The 21,567-nt window shown below is 39.1% G+C and overlaps 1 protein-coding gene across 6 annotated transcripts in view; it reads right to left on the bottom strand.

Moving 5' to 3' along the window:
- Positions 1 to 249: 249 nt before the first annotated feature.
- The window catches only part of CHL1 (cell adhesion molecule L1 like), a 195,167-nt gene continuing 173,849 nt past the window's right edge, over positions 250 to 21,567 (bottom strand). For 5 of the 6 annotated variants that reach the window (XM_084635330.1, XM_084635328.1, XM_084635332.1 and 2 more), the window contains 6 exons: positions 21,311 to 21,433; positions 19,678 to 19,857; positions 9,214 to 9,375; positions 8,366 to 8,497; positions 5,768 to 5,840; positions 250 to 1,756 (listed from right to left, as the gene is read on the bottom strand). In XM_084635330.1, coding sequence (XP_084491456.1) covers positions 1,540 to 1,756; positions 5,768 to 5,840; positions 8,366 to 8,497; positions 9,214 to 9,375; positions 19,678 to 19,857; positions 21,311 to 21,433 — 887 coding nt within the window. In that variant the 3' untranslated portion in view covers positions 250 to 1,539. The remainder of the gene's footprint in view (positions 1,757 to 5,767; positions 5,841 to 8,365; positions 8,498 to 9,213; positions 9,376 to 19,677; positions 19,858 to 21,310; positions 21,434 to 21,567) is intronic. The other variant, XM_084635333.1, reaches the window with a different exon arrangement.

The raw sequence follows: 21,567 nt of genomic DNA, 5'->3' as shown, positions 1-21,567 counted from the left end.
CAGAACTACAAGGAACATTTGCACTGTACCGAAGTTAACAAAATATAAAAGAAAATAAAACCCAACAAACTTTTAAAAATAATTGGGAGACCAAATATAAAAAGGAATGAGTAGCAAATTGGGAATTTTAAACCTTATTCAGTAAACCATATAGAAAAGAAACTCTAGTGCAATCCATTTTTTAAAAAAGTAACAATGCAGGATGTGAAAATATTTTTTTAAAAAAATACCTAATTATTTAGGGTTTATTTTTTGGAGAGAGAAACAATTATTTTTAAGTATTATCCAAAAGAAAGAGGAAAAGCGAATATATGGACTGTTTCATACACAACTAGTCCCTCTATTTCTACATAGCAATACAGACTTGTGCTAGGATCATTTTCTCACTTCAAATTAAAACCAGTCTGTGTTTTCAGTTATGTAAATATTAACATAATATGTACAAGAGAGACAAGGTGGATGTCTTTTATTGGACCAACGTCTTCTTCCGAAGAACCCTGTGTAGCTCAAAAGTTGGTCTCTTTCCCCAACAGAAACTGGTACAAAACAAAGATATTACCTCACCCACCATGTCTCTCTGGCATCCTGGGACCAACATCACTACAGCAACACTGTAAATAATATGTACAATGCATTCCTGAAATGTATGCTCGCATACAGATATACAGACAGAAAGCAGACAAAACGCAGTTGCTTAGAAATGCAGCTTTCAAAGATCTTGGGTGGCAGATTCAGGTGGCCTTTTTAGTAGTCTAAAGACCTGATCCTGCTTCCTTGACACATCGAACAGATGTGGGATGAGCCTCGTTATCCTCTGCCAAAGGAAAACTAGTGTAACTGAACTTGTTTAAGGAAAGAGTGACAGCTACTGGAGAGAAGATATAGATACCAGATCGGAACCGGTTTCTTTTGAGAGCAAGTTTGAGATCAAATTACTTGTGGATAAAGCTGTGTCGCTAAGTAATTGCAATCAGCTCTAGCCACTAATTCTAGAATTACTTAAACAGACTTTCTTTTTCTTCGTGAACATTAAATAATATATGGAATGTATTTCTATAGTGTTTTCAATTATTTTTTTCTTGGTGTTATCTTTTAAAGTAATCTCCCTTCTCCCACCCCCACTATCTTCTGACCTCCACCATGCTAAGGTAATTATATATTAGGGAATACTGGATGTAAATGTCTATACAAAGTGACAAAGCATACAAGAAATAGTAAGTTATATAGAGAAACATGTAGGGTAACAAGTATCTATATACATATGTAACACTGAGAAGCTATGGTTTTGGTCAGACTGAGTGGTATATATTGTATGTGAGAGTATTATTCACCTGTTTTTATGAATGAAAACACCTGAACAATCAGGACTGAAAAGTCTCAAAAGTCATGTTTTGATAGCAGCGACTAATTCCCATATTACCTGGAGGTTGGGGTTCTGACTGATTCGTTCTGCAATCTACTTCTGATTACCTATGGTAATAGTTGATTACTAGTCAAGATAAATATGGAAATTTGAAATGAATCATTTATGATAATATTTTATGCGTGGAGAGGAAAAGTTGCTGTAGAACTTCCAGTGCTTTCAACGGATCCTTTTTCCTTAGATCCAGCGTAAGCGCCAATAAATGAACCATCTTCATTAAACATCCCTTGGTCCCCTTCTCCATAATCTACCAAACTATCAGCACTTTCCGTAGCTTTAATGTCCCCATTAAGTGACTGGAGGCTGCCTTTGAGTGGCTTCTCATCGCTGTCACTATGAAATAAAGAAAAAAAATCTTCCCAAAATCTAGCTTTGTATTACAGTTACAAAAGCAATCGTTCATTTCCTTTGTCAAAATAAACAGACATATTGAGGGAAGAGGGAATCAGATACATTTTGATTGGGATACATTTTCAAAATATTGCACACAACACATTACTCACTTGATTCCAAGTCAAGTCAATGGATGTGGTGCCGCTAATACACCCTGCTCTGTGCATTGTTTGCATTTTGCATTTTTTGTAATTTTGAATTTAATGGAATAGGTCAAAAAACAAAACAAAAACCAAAAAATGCAAACATTACTGAAAAGAATGGATTGTGGACAGTTTTTATTTTTCCTTTTTTGTCCCTTTTCCTTCTTTTGCCATTGAAAATGGAGGGAGGAGGAAGGGGAAAAGACAAAAAAGCTGAAAACCGGCTCTAATGATGCATCATTGTATCTTATTTTGTATCTTAAAGAGAGGCATAAAGAGTCTGATTTTACAAAGCAAAGAGCCATTTGTATTGCCCATTGCAGGGTCCATTTCCTTCACCTAGCCTTTGAAGTGGAGTAGGTGGATTGAGGTAAAGGCTGATGTTTGGGGGTATTGGTATTTTATTGTGTCCTGCTGCTTGGTGGAAGGGGTGAGCACTTTGGTTTTTGTAACTTTAAATGATCGGCATGGTGCTGGTGGGCACTTTTATTTATTCTGAGTAATAAATAAAAATATATTTTGCATGTCTATCTATTTCGCAACTGCACAGGCATAATCCACATTCACTCAGTGGAGCACCCTGTTCCCGTCTAGGGACAACTGGGCCACACTATCGGGGCTGATGAGCCTGCTACAGCCTTGGGTAAGAGAGCTGGATCTCTTTTGCTTTCAGATGCAGAGGTGCCAGGTTTGACTTCAGTGCTGAAGACCCATCTAGGGGCACAGAATTACATAAAGTGGGTAATTTATATGCACAAACAGGTAGGCCCCTAAACAGCTGTGTGCACCAAATACCAATCTGTACATACAATTGCAGTTACTGCACATGCCATAATATATGTGGATCTTGACTCATCTCTGAAATATCAGGCCCAAACCTCACTTCTTCATACCGTTTGTATTCAGTACAAAGAGCCCATCATTTCATATGTTCTAGAATTACTTGAGAAGAGTCTCCAAATCTGTTTTGGGCTGCTCTGGCTTTACACTTAATTCACCATTCACCATTGAGCCTTCCCCAGTCCCATGCAGGGTTTGTGGCTGGATTACACCCGTGTATGGCTAATCCTTAATTGCTGGAATGACCCTTGTGTTGGCAGGCTGTGCTCTCTTCAGCTACACCTAAGGATTAGAGTAGCAGCCGTGTTAGTCTGTATTCGCAAAAAGAAAAGGAGTACTTGTGGTCTCTAAGGTGCCACAAGTACTCCTTTTCTTTTTACCTAAGGATTAGGGAGTCACAAAGGTCCCAGACTCTGGATTTGTGCCAAATACACCCTGAGCAGCCCAGAGCTCTGGGCCATTACCTTTGAATGATATCCCAGTTTTTCCGTGACAAAGGGGAAAGTTATTTTGCAACATTTTTCACAAAGGATGTGTTCCATTTTTCAGTTAACTCTGTGGAACCTATCAGCATCACAGCTTAGTTGCACATTGGTTACAGCATTACATCTCCAGCCTCAAACTCTGAATTTACATATGTATATGAAGGAATGATTCAATGAAGTGTTAAAAGACACCTAGTGTTATTTGGCAAAGCTATTCTGAACAAATTTATGCTAATCTATATTAATTCAAATCCTTTTTTATTAGGCATAGCAAAAATAGCAAAGAAGACACAACACCTAATTACTAAGAAGGAGTCAAAAGAGGCAATTTGCAATGAGGACCTGTGTAAGGCTGCTACGAAAAAATGCGTTGGAAACAGTGAAGCCTAAAGGAAACTGTATCTTCTGACTGAGGTACTCCAGTGGAAATGGCATGAGAAATCCCAGGAGATCTTGCAATGAGAGCCTGTTATTGTATATTCTGGAAAGCCCAGCATTTCCGATCTAAAAAAAGGCTGGGAGTTTGTCACAGACGTTTCCCAACTGCCACGAGATATAAGTAATATTACTAGAAATTCTTATACTAATAAAAATGGGCAAAGAAGCAATAGCATTTTTTAGTCAAAGACACGATGTTACAAGTTTAACTGGAATCCCTAAAATATTAGGCAACTGGGCCATATTCCTGCTCTCATTTATGCCAATGTCTGCCTAGTAACGCCACTGAAATCAGTGGAGTTCCACTGGCTTTACAATGAAGACAGTGACAGCAGAGTACAGCCATGTGTATCTCTAGGATATCTATGTCTCCCAGAAAGATGCTCATGGCCAATGATGATCTGAAGTAAATCATCTTACGTACATATCCAAACAGAAAGTGGTCGAGACTGAGAGAATCCAATTAGATGGTTCTATTAAAGTGATTTCAGGAGAACCAACAAATTAATGCAACTTACCGTAGTTGCACACAAAAATTGAGTAACTTCTGCACAACTTCACCGCATGACCTCTCAAGATGTGAATGCAATGGCACTGCCTGCTGGCTACCCCCTCACACTGCAGCTCTAGGAGCCCAGGCAGCCTTAACAACCCAGCTGTCGTCTCACTCTTGCTCCGTATAAATGGTACAGAGAGACTGTCATACATTGGACTGTTACAAGACCAGATATTCAGGATAGGCGTTAGACCACACATTTGCCCCTCTCAGACCAGCACTTTGAAGTCTTAAGCATCTCCTCCAAGTTGTGATCAGCACTTTTGACTGCAATTGACTTCAGGGGGAGTTGAAATTGGTCAGCACCTCATAGGAGGTGCTCACACTGCCACAGGATCACCTGCTATTTTGTTGGCTGGTCAAAAGATACTGGCCTGTTAGTTTACATTAATCTGTCCCACTCTATTGACTTCAGTGGGACTGAAGGTCATTAGAATCAGGAGATATAAAAATATCTCAAGTATGTTTTCATCTATCATGAAAAGAAAACCAAAGAAAAATGGAAAGTAGATGTAGATGCTACAAATATCTTCCAAATTGTTGGGCCCAAGATTGGGTTTCTAAGCTAGTAACATAAAAGTTCAATTCCGCCATCCTCACTTAAACTATTACTGAAGTTACTAGTAATGTTGACTGAATAAGGATGTCAGTAACTGGCCCCCAAATTTGTTTCTTCATAATCAATATACAAAATATTTCTTGCTTATTTTACCATATACAGTATTTGTATTTCTAGAAAATACAAGCTGTATTTGGGGTGAAAATTACTAACCTCATGACATTCTTACCTTTCTAAATATTTGTCCCATTAGAAGGCATTAAAAATTAAATAAAAATGAAATTATGCATGAAAAAACCTTATCCTTGGTAAATAATCTAGTATACATACCGGATTTAGCCAGCAACGTTTGTGTTTTTAAAGCTAGTTAACCAGTATTCAAATATGGCTCATACCACGATGTATTTTCATATGTAATGTAAATATATAATGTAATTAATTAGCCTCATTAGTCTTGAATGCAGCCAAGTGTAACTATTTTACTTCTTATATAGAAACTACTGTACTGATATTTATTTTCCATTTTCTGTCTTTTTAATTTTTCTCTCTTCTTTTGCAGAATGAACAATCCCCATGTTACTAAGGGCCCAATCAAAACCCACTGGAATCAATGAGAGTCTTTCCATTGACATCAATGGATTTTGGATTAGGCCCAATATAAACATTATATAACAATATATATAAAAGGTGCTAAATAAGAAACAGATGGAAAAATAGGGCTACTCCATCAAAAATTACCTATATCATAACTTGGGTGGATTAAAGTGTTCTGGATATATCTTTACATTCATATTATCATCCACTCCCATGGGGTTTGCTTTGAAAATGAAAAAATAGTGTTACTTGCATGCTATAATAAAAACACATTCAATAAATACTTGTGAAGATACTGGGGGAAAAAAAACATTTGATGTAGTAGATCATATTTACCTATATTCCCCAAAGATCTCATCTTTAATTGATTGAGCTTCAGGATCTGGATGCAAATCCTCTTTTTCTTTCACTGTACAAATGAAAGAAAGAATAGATCTGTTCACCATGCTGTTTCATGTATCATTTTTATTTTTGGCAGATTCTATGGGAAAACTGTCAATCATTATCTACAGCTGGAGGGCAACATATTTAGTTAAGTGTTTTGCATTGCACAGAGGAGTATGTTTTCAAGAGGTGTAGAATGGGGTAGCTGCCTAATTCCCAAGGACTCTAGTCAGAGTTTTGCAGCTAAATCCTTGTACACTGCTTTGAAAATGCAGCCCCTACAATTTCGTTTACTAAGACACATTTCTTTCCTGTGTAATTCAGGCTATATCTGGAACCATAATGTGTATGTCATTATAATACTATTTAGTTGGAATATGAATTTAAAAATTGCCATGCTGGAAAAAAAGATTTACAGGTGCATCTAGTCAAGTATCCTGCCTCTATCAGTTGGTAATTCAGGATGTTTCCAAGGAAGGTATAAAATTAGGGTGACCAGATGTCCTGATTTTATAGGGACAGTCCCGATATTTGGGGCTTTTTCTTATATAGAGCCCTATTACCCCCCATCCCGATTTTTCATACTTGCTGTCTGGTCACCCTATGTAAATCCATGTAATTTGTTTACAAACCTAATTATGCAGTACCATGTGGGAAATTGCTTTCTGATTTCTGCTGACAATCAACGTGTACTACAGCCACTATTACTTTTATCCTAGCTAGTTTAATTGTGATTAGATTTAGGAGAAAAAAAAACATTGTGGGAACACAATTATTGTAACTGGGTATATAAAATAGGTAACTGCACATGCCAAAAAAAGGCAAATTAGAAGACTTTAGTCCAATAAACACATACAGCTCTAGTGAATATGGACAAGATCTTTTAAGAAATGTTGGTCCCAAACCCCCACTGAAATCAATGGGAATTAGGCACCTTAAGTACCTTTATAAAAATCTGGCCCTGTGTGTACAAGTTAGGGTCCCGGTTCTGCAACTGGATCCCCTAGCACGGCCCCCTGTGTTTGTATAGTGCTCAATGAAATAAAAAACATATTAGCACAACTACTGTGAAACAATAACATATAGGGCTGGATTGTAACCCTACCTGAGTAAGGGGCAATATGTAGCATTTTAACATTATAGCTTGTAGGTATAATGAAAATTATTGTAGTGTCTTATACAGTGGTGGGCAAACTGTGGCTCATGGGCCGCATGCAGCCCATCAGGGTAATCCGCCGCTTCCGCAGCTCCCAATGGCTGGGAACGGTGAACCGTGGCCACTGGGAACTGCGCGTGGTGGGGCCTGCGGATGGTCAACGCCAGCACAATGTCTCGCAGCCGGCAATCAGATTACCCTGATGGGCCACATGTGGCCCGCGGGCCGCAGGTTGCCCACCACCGGTCTAATACTACCAAACTCCCACAGCCTTTACTTTTCACTTCCATAGCTCTTATCGTATATCTAATATTCCCATTTTTTAATTTGGAATACAAAATCTGGAGAAAAATAGAACAGAGATTTCTAATTGCATAGCTCAAACAACCCAAGTAATGCAATGACTAGATCTAGTCAGAGGACATTTAAGAAGTTACAATTCATATCAAATCACTGACAACTGGGTGGACCTGCCAGGGCATAATTTTAAAATTTCCATGTGTGAGACCCTGAATGAAAAATGACCGTCTATCAGTATGATGATCAACTTGGTGTCCCTACTCACTTTAGTGATACAGGATCAGGGCCTAAACCTTCCCTGTTAGAAGTTGCTTCCTGAATCACATGTAAAATACCCTCACTAATGAAAACAATGAAACCCGTAGGGTCGCTCTGGGGCATAAGCAGATGTTAACCAGTGACAAGATTGCTAGTGGCACCAAGACCACTTAGAGAGAGATTAATGAGTCTGCTCTACAACCTTAGCTAAGAGCCATGTGGCTTTTATCTCATGCAGTGAAGGCTCATGCATTTAGCTCCAGAGGTTCCAGGTTTGATCCCGCCCACCAACATCCAGGGTCTGTCGGTGTTACACTGGAAGTACAGAGAGCAGCCATCAGTATGCCTCCTAATGACCCCCTCATAAGCCATGGAGCATTCTGGGAGCAGAACTAGGAGTGGGGCTGTATCACAGCCCCATGGAGATTCTGAGCAGTGCAGCAGCACACAAAGCAACAGGGGGAGGATGTTGTAACTTACACAGGCCCCCATGGCTGTCTCAATTACATCGAGGAGTCCCGGAGCAGCCCAGGATCAGGAAGGCTCAAAGGCGGCTTAAAGCCATCATAGTGCCTTCTCCTCTGGATGAGTGTTCTGTGCTGCACCTCTTACGAATGGAGCACAGAATCTCATCAGCTGAGTATAATGTTTATTTAAATTCACTCAATGTTATATTTATTAAAAGTCACAAATACAAATTTTGTATTTCAGTTGGTATAAATTCAACCTTTAGGGGACCGAAGGCAAAATACTGAGGCATTTCCACTTAAATAAGAAGTTATTGGTGTGAAGAAGGACTGCTATTATATACATATCTCAAAAAGGACGTCATTTACCTGAGTATTTTCCTCCTTTATTTCTTTTGACAAAGCACATAGTTAGCAGCAATAAGGTAAGCAAAGCTATGGCACACATCAGTCCAATAAACCAGCCTTGGGTGGAAATTCCCTCATAAATGCCAGCATAAGCTTTGTAAAAGGAGAGAAGTAAAAACATTTAACAAGAGGAAAATAGACCATCCTAACCAAAAAACCCACCATTTAATATTTTCTGAACTAAACCTGAATCACACCAAACTATCGCTATTTGCTGCTTTACTGATTTCAGTCTAACATTTTCAATGTAAAAATGAAAAAATACAGGACAGAAGTAATAGGTCTGAGGAATAATGTTCACATTTAAGTAAATAAAGTGTCCGCAACATAATATACATAAGTAATTCCAAAGGAGCATTTGATTCAGAGGATTAATGCCAAATAGGAAAGTTGGACAGAAAATTGATAGCCTCTCATGCAAGCAGTTTTGCGACAGAAATAGTGTTAAAAGTGTTTAGGGTACATGCAAACTGCTCAGCTAGTTACACTGAAGATGTAAAACGTAACAGCACCTACCCTATTAAAATGGCATAGTAGCTAAAACCTGTAAATAATATGTATTGGAAATTATTTACGTGTCATTATTTACTACTGGGAAGACAAAATACAAGGCTGAATTGAAAAATGATGGACTCATTCGTGTTCCTATTGAAGTAAATGGCAAGAAGAGGCTAAGATTTCATTATTTAACTGTTACACTTTCATTGCACAACATAATATGTAATGTCAGTATTTCTTGAAATATTAAAAATAAAATAATCTTGTTTTGTCACAATGGATTTATCACCCTAAACAGTTTCATTTCTCACCTCTCTCCCTCGTCTCAATTACATCTTCAAAAATGCTATTGTTATCAACCCAATTCTTAGTCACTAGACGAACTGTATATTCAGTACCAGGCTCAAGTGCCTCAATGGGGTGAAACTTTTGGGTGGGATTTACTGCTTCTGAAATCTTCCCGATCCCTTTACCTATGAAATGTACATAGTCAAGTCACATTGATTAATTCTATTAATTCAATAGCAGGACTCTGAAATGCACAGTTACAAATGATTTAAATAACAAGTGATAATAAAACAGCATACATGGATATGTTTAACATTTGCCTTTGGATAGTTTATCTTATTTTTTAAGGTAGACAAGAAAATAAAGTAGAAAAGCATTTTCTGTATTTGCTCTTTGATATTCTGCAGGATAAAATCAGTGTCAAACTGAAATAATCCTGAGATTTATGAAGGGCTTGTTTTAAATTTGCAGGGTGAAAGTAAATATTGAAGGAATGACATATAGGACTATAGATCTGCTTTAACTAATGAATGCTTAATTAAAAAAAAAAACTGAATATGGCCTGGGTTTTTTTACACAATCTGTGGCTTGATCCATCTTCCATTGAACTGAAGTAAATGGGACAGGACTGAGGCCCATGTTATCCTGAAATAATATTACATCTCTCATAGGAACAATTACACTGGGATTTATACTCAAATTTTCCATAGACAATAAATCTCCTTGTCCCCATTTATTTCACATTTGTACTGAAGCTATAAGCAAAGCTCTCTTTTAGGTATACCTGAAGTTTTGTTTCAAATGGATTTTCATATACAATCTTTACATGTTCCAACTGATATTTATTTATATGAAAAGTATTTGCAATCAATTTTTTTCTGTGGTTTTCAAACAAAGTCAGTCTTGCACACCTTTTGCTTTCAAGACTCTCCTTGACATGAACAGATGTTTTACCTGAATCCAGGACTGCAGGGTAAGTGATTTATTATGTACGTTTTTTTAAAAAAAGTATTTCATGCTAATTGCAAAAGGAAGCAACTGTTATTCACTGCAGTGAAGATAGCAGGATTTGCCCTCATCCTGGATACAGTGTAGTATAAATCATACGAATTAATCATAACTGTTCCTCTCTTTCAGGATTTTAAACAGTAACTTTTGCTAAAAATTACACAAGGAATATAAAACAGCACCCACATTTAGCGCCTGATCCAAAGTCCGTTAAAGTCTATAGAAAGGCTAAGAATCATTGATGTCAATGGGCTTTCAAATCAGGCCTCAGTAGAACGGTGCCCAGGTCTAGTGTTAGACACTAAAGTTTGGAGGAAAGCATTAAAACATATGCCTTTTTACTTCTGTTCAGTGTCTTCATTTGCTTAATTTATCTGGTGAACATTCTAAAGTTAACTAATGAAAGGGATCTTATGGTTACTCATACATACAGCATAGCTCAAAAACGGCTCGATCAATTTGCGCTTATAACACGGACAGTAAAGCAATGCTGATTACTATTGAAACTGGTAAGCAAGCAAACAAAAAAGCTTTGAGTGATTAGCCCTTCTTGATAGCTGAAGGAAAAGAAAAAAAGAGATTAAGAGTGGAATAGACATGGTTAAAGGAGCTGTACATAATACGTTTTCCAAGGCAAGTATACATATATTACAATAAGTAGCTAAATTAGTAGACCATTGGGAATCAGACAGAACATGTTCAATTAGAATAATGCGGATGGTGAAGCACAGTGTATTAGCATAACTTAATCCATCTAGAGGTACGTTTTACAAAATGAACTACATGAAGCTGAGGTATAATTTTTAATCAAACTGCACATTCAGCAACAAGACATTACAGGTGCATTTTAATTACATTTTGTAAAATCAGGATGTCAGAACAATGTGTTTCATAAAAAAAGCTACCCATAAAGTAACAAGAAATAAAGCTCTGCTATATGAACTTTAATCCTGTTGGTCAATAAACCCCATAAAACACTTAAAGATGTCAGCCAGAGAAAGTAGTCATATTTTCCAATCTGTATGCAGCATAGGTCTGATCTTGTAGCTCTACTCACTGAGATCATAAGCCAGCAAAGCACCTACATTTGCCCTTAACTTTAAACATGTGAGTTGTCCCTTGAAGTCAATTTTTTTAATGCCATGACTCACTTATTTAAAGTTAAGTGAGTTCAATCCTTGAGGGGGCCATTTAGGGATCTGGGGCAAAAATTGGGGATTGGTCCTGCTTTGAGCAGGACATTGGACTAGATGATCTCCTGAGGTCCCTTCCGACCCTGGTATTCTATGATTCTATGTGCTTAAGTGCTCTGCGGGATCAGGGATTGGGTGTTTTGCATGATTGGGAACAAAGTTTTACACCATAAGTTGTGCAGGACTTTTGATATTTGGCACCACAATGTTGTATAAAGGATTTTCTGTATCCTAAACTGTAAGATAGGAGTCGAGTGGAGATTGTGTGTGTGTGTGATTTCTTTCCATGTAAATCTGGTTGGCATTACAAAACTAAACACTGTACAATACCCATAGAAAAGAAATAATGGGTAATCAGGGAAGGGTTGGTAGAGGGAATAGAAAAGAATAGTTTAGAATCCAGAGGGGGGGAAACAAAGACTTACTGGTAAGGAAATGTTTACTCAATATACTGAAAGGTCAGTGCACAGCAGAAATTAGCTTCAGAAAACTGAAAGCAGTTAGGTTAGGTTTTTAATCTACAATACAGGAAATAAGCTTTAATAATATATATACCACCAGCATTTGTCATCTCCCCATTACTATTTATCAGCCATATCATGGGATTCACATGAACATTAAACACTGAACTACAATTTTACAATATTCCTATTGGGTTTAGAGATTTATGAGAACAATGGAACATACTTTTTTTTTTAATTGAAGCCTATGGAATAATGGGAAAACAAGATAAACCTCCCCTAAAGATGTACTATAGTGCTAGTTCTCCAAAAGTTAGCACATTTGTTATGAAATTCACTTATTAAAAAACAAAGATTGGCAATCTTACAGTTGAATTATAATTGTAAGTAATATTTTAAATTTATAGGAGCACCTGTCTAAATATATCTGCCTGGAATAAATGGAAAGTTAAACTACACTTTCATCAGTTTTCCTCCACTGAATGGCTATTAAAAGCTTATAAATATGCATCATAATTACACTCTACCTTCTGGGCTTTTGTATTCCACGAGGTAGTTCGTGCTGATTGGGAGGGATCTTTTTTTACTGGTAATTTACAATTACCCTCACATCCTTAGAATCCATTAGATGAAAATTAGTAGGCCATCCTGCTTAGCTTGACACCTAGACCATCCACTTTGACTTTTGGGTTGTTGGACTTTTGGACAAAGAACAGAAGAGAGGCTAGCTCATTTTGTCTTACCACCATTTCTGTTTACCCTTTGCTCCTGGCCACAGTTCTACTGGCTGTAACAGGTGGGATAGGTGTGATTGTATTTAACTACAGAAAGGATTCAGTAGGTAATACTTGTGATGCTCAGAATAGCAGTCGGTGATCACCAGTGCCCTGGTTCAAGAAAAGTTTGTATGTACACCAGGGCTTGCAGAGTTGCTCCCAGTACATGTGCAGATCAGCAGTGTGGCTTGAGAGGGCAGAAGGCTGCCTGAGAAGTTGTACAAATGATGCGGTAGTGGTGGAGGCCGGTCAATCAGTTGGTCATAGTTCAAGAAATAATTCCATTAGGATGTTATTCTATATGGCTAAGAAAACTGTGTTTTTAGTCTGTCAGAATGTTGGGTGGCAAAAGAGAATTGAGTTGGATCATACCTTATGTTATGAGAGGCTACTATCATGATCTTGAGAGATGTCATAAAGGTTAGTATTCTACGGCTGGGATATTAAATGAAGCCCAAGGGAAGTAGGTGCCCAACTGTCACTGAATTATAATGACAGGTTTCAGAGTAGCAGCCGTGTTAGTCTGTATCCACAAAAAGAAAAGGAGTACTTGTGGCACCTTAGAGACTAACAAATTTATTTGACCATAAGCTTTCGTGAGCTACAGCTCACTTCATCGGACGCATTCAGTGGAAAATACAGTGGGGAGATTTATATACACAGAGAACATGAAACAATGGGTGTTACCATACACACTGTAGTGAGAATGATTAGGTAAGGCGAGCTATTACCAGCAGGAGAGCGGAGGATTTGGGGGGTGGGAAAGCTTTTGTAGTGATAATCAAGGTGGGCCATTTCCAGCAGTTGACAAGAACTTCTGAGGAACAGCGGGTTGGAAGGAGGAGAGAATAAACATGGGGAAATAGTTTTACTTTGTGTAATGACACATCCACTCCCAGTCTTTATTCAAGCCTAAGTTAATTGTATCCAGTTTGCAAATTAATTCCAATTCAGCAGTCTCTCCTTGGAGTCTGTTTTTGAAGTTTTTTTGTTGAAGAATTGCCACTTTTAGGTCTGTAATCGAGTGACCAAAGAGATTGAAGTGTTCTGAGACTGGTTTTTGAATGTTATAATTCTTGATGTCTGATTTGTGTCCATTTATTCTTTTACGTAGAGACTATCTAGTTTGGCCAATGTACATGGCAGAGGGGCATTGATGGCATACATCACATTGGTAGATGTGCAGGTGAATGAGCCTCTGATAGCGTGGCTGATGTGATTAGGCCCTATGACGGTGTTCCCTGAATAGATATGTGGACACAGTTGGCAACGGGCTTTGTTGCAAGGATAGGTTCCTGGGTTAGTGGTTCTGTTGTGTGGTGTGTTGTTCCTGGTGAGTATTTGCTTCAGGTTGGGGGGGCTGTCTGTAAGCAAGGACTGGCCTGTCTCCCAAGATCTGTGAGAGTGATGGGTCATCCTTCAGGATAGGTTGTAGATCCTTGATGATGCGCTGGAGAGGTTTTAGTTGGGGGCTGAAGGTGATAGCTCGTGGCGTTCTGTTATTTTCTTTGTTGGGCCTGTCCTGTAGTAGGTGACTTCTGGGTACTCTTGTGGCTATGTCAATCTGTTTCTTCACTTCAGCAGATGGGTATTGTAGTTGTAAGAATGCTTGATAGAGATCTTGTAGGTGTTTGTCTCTGTCTGAGGGGTTGGAACATGTAATGAGATTGGAACATGTAACTTCCTTAGGCTCCTTTGAAAATTCTAGTGATAGTTACTGTTCCATATGCGTGGATTTTTCATTAACACTTGGATTTTTGTATGTACAGTAATCATTGTAACATACATAATTCTGTATTTTGTCAATGCTGCAACTCACTGGTAGCTCTGGATAGTATGAAATTTGGCAACAAAGATTGTTGAGTCAGATGACAATATATCAGAGGGGGATTTAGTTCTATTTTTTTTAGGAGTTTCTCTTTCCATTTAAAATATATATTAATGTTATGTTGTATATCATTTCAGGTGGCTAACTACACGTATAGCAATATTGATCATCAGGTTTTCTTATGTCAATGTTTTGGGGGCAGTTTAAGAAATGCTATTTGAATAAAAAAGGTAGAAGTAATAATCATTTTCTAAACAGAGACAGCACACATTCTTTCATGGAGTTAAGCCTGAGATAAGCTCATAATATTTAATCAGCTCTCTCTAAAGATACAAAAAAAGTCTAAAAGCTAAACAACGTTAAAGCTATAAACTCCAGGGTTCATAATTCTCACAGCAGAGGAAAAACTGCTGATCCTTAGTAACAATTTGCTAATCTCCAGTCATTCATTTTAACATCAAACTGAAAATAATTTAACTTTGAAACTTTATTTTTTTAAAATTTATTTTGCAATGTAATGCAAATGTTACAGAGCGGCAGTCATTTCCACCATTAGTAAAAATTCTCCAATCAAAATTATCCCTGTTCTACACCTAACCTCCCTCCCACCTTGTCCCCTTGGCCCCTCCTCCCCCACAAAACAAACCCCTCTAACTCTATGTTGACTGATTGAATAATAATTTCTCTAGGTGACTGAAAAAGAAACTCGAGAACCCACGGTAACCCAAAAAGGATTCATTTCAAGTGTGACTGTGAGTCATCTTTTTCTAGTAATGAAAGGCCTTAATCTGAGCTTCTGTACAAATGGAGTGTTCCCTGTGGTTCCCCATGACTCTTCCATGCAACTCAGTAGGCACAAGTTCTTCACAGTGTTTTCTCAACCACCTCTGCCTCAGCATCTCACCTGGGTTTTGACACTAAATATTCACTTCCGTTAGAATGCTGATTTAAGAAATCTTCCCCTCTAATGACTGCTTATTACATACTGGATTTAGTTATTAGTGCTATTGGTGTTAGGGTAGTGACATGCAGGGTAAGCATGGGGGATTACCTTTGGGACCTGCTCCTTATAGACCAGGGGCAAGCAAACTTCCTGGCCTGAGGGCTGCATCGGGTTTCAGAAATTGTATGGAGGGCCGGATAGGGGAGGGGGTCGTGACCTGGCCCCCACCTCCTATCCGTCCCCCCCCAGGGGTCCTACCCCATCCAACTCCCTCTGTTACCTGACAGCCCCCCGGGACTCCTGCACATCTACACCCCCCCGCTCCCCGTCCCCTGACCGCCCCCAGACCTCCGCCGACCCATCCAACCCCTCCTCTCATTCCTGACTGCCCCCCCAGGATGACTGCCCTGTCCAACCACCCCTTCTCACTGACTACCCCCAGAACCCCCACCCTTGACTACCCCCTGCCACCCCATCCAACCCCCCTCTCCTTCCTGACTGCCCCCCCGGGACCCCTACTCCCATTCACCCCCCCATCCCCGTTCCCCGCCCTCTGACCGCCCCAACCCCTGTGCACACGCTCCCCGGCCGAACTCCCCTGCCCTGTAACCACGCTCCCTGGAGCACCGGTGGCTGGTGGAGTGACAGCTGCGCCACCTGGCTGGAGCTGGGCCACGCCGCCGCCGCCGCGCAGCGCAGAGCACCGGGTCAGGCCGGGCTGTGGAGCCGCGCTGCCCCAGGAGCTCACCCTGCCGCCCACAGCATGGCGCTGGCGGCGTGGCGAGGTGAGGCTGCGCAGGAGGGGCCAGGGCCTAGCCTCCCCGGCCAGGAGCTCAAGGGCTGGGCAGGAGGGTCCCGCGGGCCGTCGTTTGCCCACCCCTGCTATAGACCATTGGTTAATAGCACTGGATTTGACCCTACACACACACATTGCAGAGGAGAACCACATTTTAAAGGAACTATGGAGAACTGGCTCCTTCTGACTCAAGCAAGACTCTGGGCTGACGGGGAATTCTCTCCACACCAGAACATGCAATGACTGCAGAAAGCTGCTCTAGCCCATTGAGTGAAAACGCGGAAGATTTTCCTGCCCCTAGCCCAGCCAGTTCATTTCCCACTTCCCCATGTGCTGTGATGCAGAAGTCCACCATGGAACTGCGGTATGAAACAGCTTTGGGACCTGCCACTCTTTACAGGACAACCTGCACAACCTACTCCCCTGAGGTTAAAATGCATAAATTCAATGATCTTCAGCTATAATGGAAAACAAATGAGTATTTACTTTAATATAGCTATTATAAAGTCAGGTCAAATATGCCAGGTGCCAAACATGACTGAATGCATATTCACAACCCACCCAGACAGCTGTACTTCTCCGGGACAGTTTATTTTACAAAGCCCACAATGTAGCCTGTGACAGCTGGATATACTAGAGTAATGGGAGCTAACAGAAGCCCTAAAATAGATAAGGGAGGTAGATCATTTTTCTTTGAAAATGGAGCACACTGAATATGGGAATCACAGAGACAAAATAAAAACCAGAGCCGATAATGTTATTTTATAGAGTCTCTTTCCACAGTAGAACCACACTTTCAATCTGCCACTTTAAATCTGGGCAACTTTAACTAATATGCCATGACTTTTGAAAACACTCAATTTTTGAGAGACTGTGTAACTTGTTTAACTGAGATAGTTACACATTTTATCACCCTTTTTGTATTTTGCGTGCCCGCCATTCCTCACCTCAGAAAAATGAGGAAGTCACAGAAATGTGTGTGATTTCCTCAGCCAAATGGCACATATTTTGCACACTTTAAATGAGCCTGGACCAAATTTAGCCTTCAGATAATTACAAAAAAATCCTTTGGGATTTCAATGTAAGCAGGAGTGCTGTATCTAAGGATGGACATTGGTACTATCAGGTGGCTCTCCTTTAGATTACTTGAAAAATTTGTGTAATAGGGCACAAAAGTAACAGCAGAATAGGACCCTTAGAATTTACAGAGATTATGCTGTTCTATTTGATGTGCAATCTGCCACTGACTTTCAGTAGAATCCCTTGCTGCCATCGCCAACAAAATCTTTTGAAAGAAAAGAAAGAAAACATGGGAAAATTAAAATGTCAAAATTCCAATTTTGCATGTTTCCTAGCCATATGTTACTGACAGCGTTACCAACAAAGATCCTTTTAAAACCTAGAGTGTTACACAGGGTTGTGCAAATTAATAACAACATCCTAAATGACCAAATGTAGGACTCCTGATCTCAGCAAAGAATACAAGAATAAATGGCTAATGAAGTAGCACTGTATTTTTCTGGGATCAAATTAAAATAAAATAAAAAAAATATTATATATATATATAAATTATGTTGTCAAAGACAAAACTCTAACCCATTTTAATCTGATTTCTTAAATTATCTTTTTCAATTTAGCCATTAATCTCATCTACCAGCAAAAAAGTCACACTTCCCTAAATAGTAGAATAAACGGGGAACGAAAAGGATGCTGGAAGTAGAGGCCATTTATTAATATAGCATCAGATTCTGCTTGGCCCTGAAACAGCTGCACAGTACAGTGGTTTTGGAGGACATATGCAGTGTATGGGTGGGCTTGACTTAGATCAGTGAAAAGGCATCAGTTCAGCCTTATGATCAATATAGTAATACAACCACAGCCAGTTACCTAAGGGGAAGAAGGTGGCAGAATAACCCAGCCTAGGGTGAGTCTGGTCACTTAAATGAAATAAGAACTGGTCTGTGATAGAAAACATTACCTATCAGGTATTGGGTCTGGGAGGGCAGCATTATCATTCAAGCCTTTTTGATGATGGGAGTCCACATGAACTACAAAGGGAGAATAATAGAATATTTTGCACCTTGGTATCTGCTGGTATCATAAGAACTGTCCTGAATCATTTCATGAACAAGGGAATATGTTTATGTGTGGAATTAGAGGTGGAATCCTGGACCCAGATTTGGACGCTGTACTCTGGTCTGGGTAGGTTGATTCATGGAAATAATTTCTCACAGACTGCAGGTATGCAGGTATTCAGGAGATTTTCTGAAGTCCAAGGAGAGCGCGCGCGAGAGAGAGTGTGTGTGTTTGTGTGTGTGTGTGCGTGCGAGAGATGTAATTAAATGAGCTGCTGATTTCATCATTGGATAGGCAATCTTTGGACATTCTGTGTGGGATGCAAAAGCGGGAAATTTGTCTTTAGATCCATGCATGGATTCGGAAGGATACTGAGAGGAATCGCATGCACAACCAGGTCTTTAGGCACAAAAATTCATTAAGGATTAAATCATGTGGAAGAAGGCAAAAGGCAATGGGGTGTCTCTGTTTCACGGACGGGACCTTAAACGCTTCTTAGTAACTGGATCCTGAAATCAGGCTTGCTACATTCACTGGATTAAGAATCATTTTTTGCCAGGAACTGTGCTTTGACTTCAGCACCTGAAGAGACTATGCAGGGTGAAAGTCAGCTAAGATATTAAATTTCATGGTTACAATGTTATCGGTGTTAAAAATGATGAAGCCAGGCCATTTCTGCTTATCACATTTTCTTTGTCCTTTCCTGTGGTATGTCAAAAGCAATTATTGTTGATTAATATCTAGGAACTTGTTCATTGGTACAGTAAACTTTCAGAGTTCCCGACCAGAGTGTATTTGATTTCAGCTGAATGAGACAGACTGGCTTGTTCTTCTAATTTTCTTGTAAATCATCGAACGTTAGAGCTTTACGAGGACAGCAAGTAGCCTACAAATGTATTTCACTGTGTTAGTTTATGGGAAAATAATGCTATGTATGGAGCAAGTGCACTACTGTTAGCCTTATGTTAATCTTGATTTGTCGGATTCCCAAATTCTGCCCTCAGATGACAACACATGGCTTCCATTAATATTTCTTGGAATCCAAAATGTCCATTTAAGGGCAGAATATAGCCATATAATATTATTGAAAACACGTTTTTGTTGTTCTCCAACTTCCTGTTAGTAGTTACTAAAAGCTAACGGCTAGTTTTGATAAAAATCAGCTGAGTTGATTGGTTGGTTGAAGCTGCTGTATAGTAATACGCAATAGCTAAACCGTTTTTGTGTGTTTGGAGAATCTGGGTTCCTACATTTAAAAGTTCACTGATTGTGCTAAGGCAAAGCAAATTTCAAAGCAAACAATTTCCTCTAATTAGAGAGGAAAATGTCAAAGCTGGAGTATTTTCAATGGACTTTCCATTATCATTAAAACTCCTCATCATTAAGTGAAACCCCCATTAACTTACTCCCTTCTGTCATTGTTAGTCCTTCTTCTGTGATTGGTTTCCCACAGCCTTTTATAGTACAGGCCCTCACATAGAATTTATACTTGGTGCTCGAGCTCAGATTTGAAATCCTCCAGCTGAAAGTCGAAGGGTTTGTAATATTGACGTCATTCAATGCTCCAATCTCATCTGTCTCATTTACTGAAAGAGAAACAATAGAGTTCAGTCAGGCATGGCAGCTGAATGTTACCAAAATGCAAATGTGTCAAGAAAGCTGATGGAGAAGATGCAGTTTATAGTAAGTAGGAAGGATGGTACTTTAAATAAATGTATATCTTACTACCCTGATACATTTGTGAGTCTTCAAATGGGATTTACCATGTCTAAATCAATCAACTACACAATTGGGTATTATGATAGTTGAAAAGGCTCTATGATTCTAGAGATCTAGTTACTGAAAAAAGAGAAAGGCCTGAGTTTTAGAGCTATGCAAAATGTGTGTCTAGAACCCTAAATGCACATTAATTGAGACTGTTCTTGGATTTTCATTTTGCTCCCAAACATCTGCCCATGTCCTTAAACTTTGGTAGGCCTGCAGTCACGATGCAAGTTTATGGGGTGCTTCCAGAAAGTATAGTAGCTGGCTGCTATTTAAGGAATGGCCATTTGAACACCCATAGCTGGCCCTCTCCAAAAATGGAGAGCATCCAACCACCACCCCTATAAAAGTACTACAAAAGTAAGAGTGCAGTTGCCTTAGTAAGGATCAGTGCTGAGCAAAAAGTTCACAACAAACAAGTTCTTTGGCGACGTGTGTTGTATGCCCACTCCATTCTCAACAGAGTACATTGAATTAGTATCCAAACTTACCCCCAGTGTCTGGCTGTACTGGTAACTCATAATCAATAATTCAACATAAACTTTCCTCCCTAAGCTTGGCTGCTCCAGAACCATATCTGTTCTATCTCCTTAGCTCCTTCTGGCCCCAAAGAAACATTTCTATTTCCTTGATCTCCTGGTTACATATCATTGGACCCACCTGATCACGACTCAGCAGTAATTACCCTGACTCTAAATGTAGGGTTTTTACGAACAGGGCGAGAGAATTTGCTGAAGAGAAATCATTAAAAAATCTGAATAAATATTCACCAGAAAAAGTTTGCATTATTTGCCCAGCTGTACCAACTATGTGTGTTTAAAGATTCTAAGCCTATGCACACGACTCATGAATTATCATCACAAATTATTTCTTCTTTGAAGAGTCAGGTGCATTTCTAAAAACAGCTATAAATATTCTATGTGCTGTTTAACTATTGGGTTAACTGTCTGTGAATTTGAAAACATGTATTACATGATTTGATTAGTCTGAGAGTCTTTGAATGTATCATGATTGCACTTTGGGCTTATCTAGACAGAAAAAGAACATGCTGAAATCCTTTTTCCCTGGAAAATGGAATTCGCCTGCCCCCAGCAGGCTAAACTAAAATCTGTAATTCTAGAACATTTTTTCTGTGATGAACAAGTTGTTACTTAAAATTTAAAAGGATTAGTTTTAAGTTACTGTCTATTTTAAATAACTTTATATTAAAATAATGTTTGATTTAAATATGATCTATTTGCTAAAAGTCTACATCAAAGTAGAACATGTACTTACTTATCTGATATTGCAAAATGTAGCCAGTAAGGAAGCCATTTGGTTTTCTGGGAAGTCCCCATGACAAAGTGACAGAATCCTTATCTTCGTTTAGTAATCTTAGAAAACGTGGCTGTTCAGGGACTGGAAAACATAGGAATTAGCTTAGTTTCACTGAATGTAGATCATATCTTAGCAGCTGAGTCTCCATACATTCCTGTTAGTATGGCATATAATTTCATCCAATATGTACAATTCTCCATTCTCAGTCAACATAT

Source organism: Lepidochelys olivacea, assembly GCF_965140295.1.
Source record: "Lepidochelys olivacea isolate rLepOli2 genome assembly, chromosome: 7".
In the NCBI taxonomy this organism is placed as follows: Eukaryota; Metazoa; Chordata; order Testudines; family Cheloniidae; genus Lepidochelys; species Lepidochelys olivacea.
Note: the sequence above shows the minus strand (reverse complement) of the source record. Positions and strands in the feature narration are given on the sequence as shown.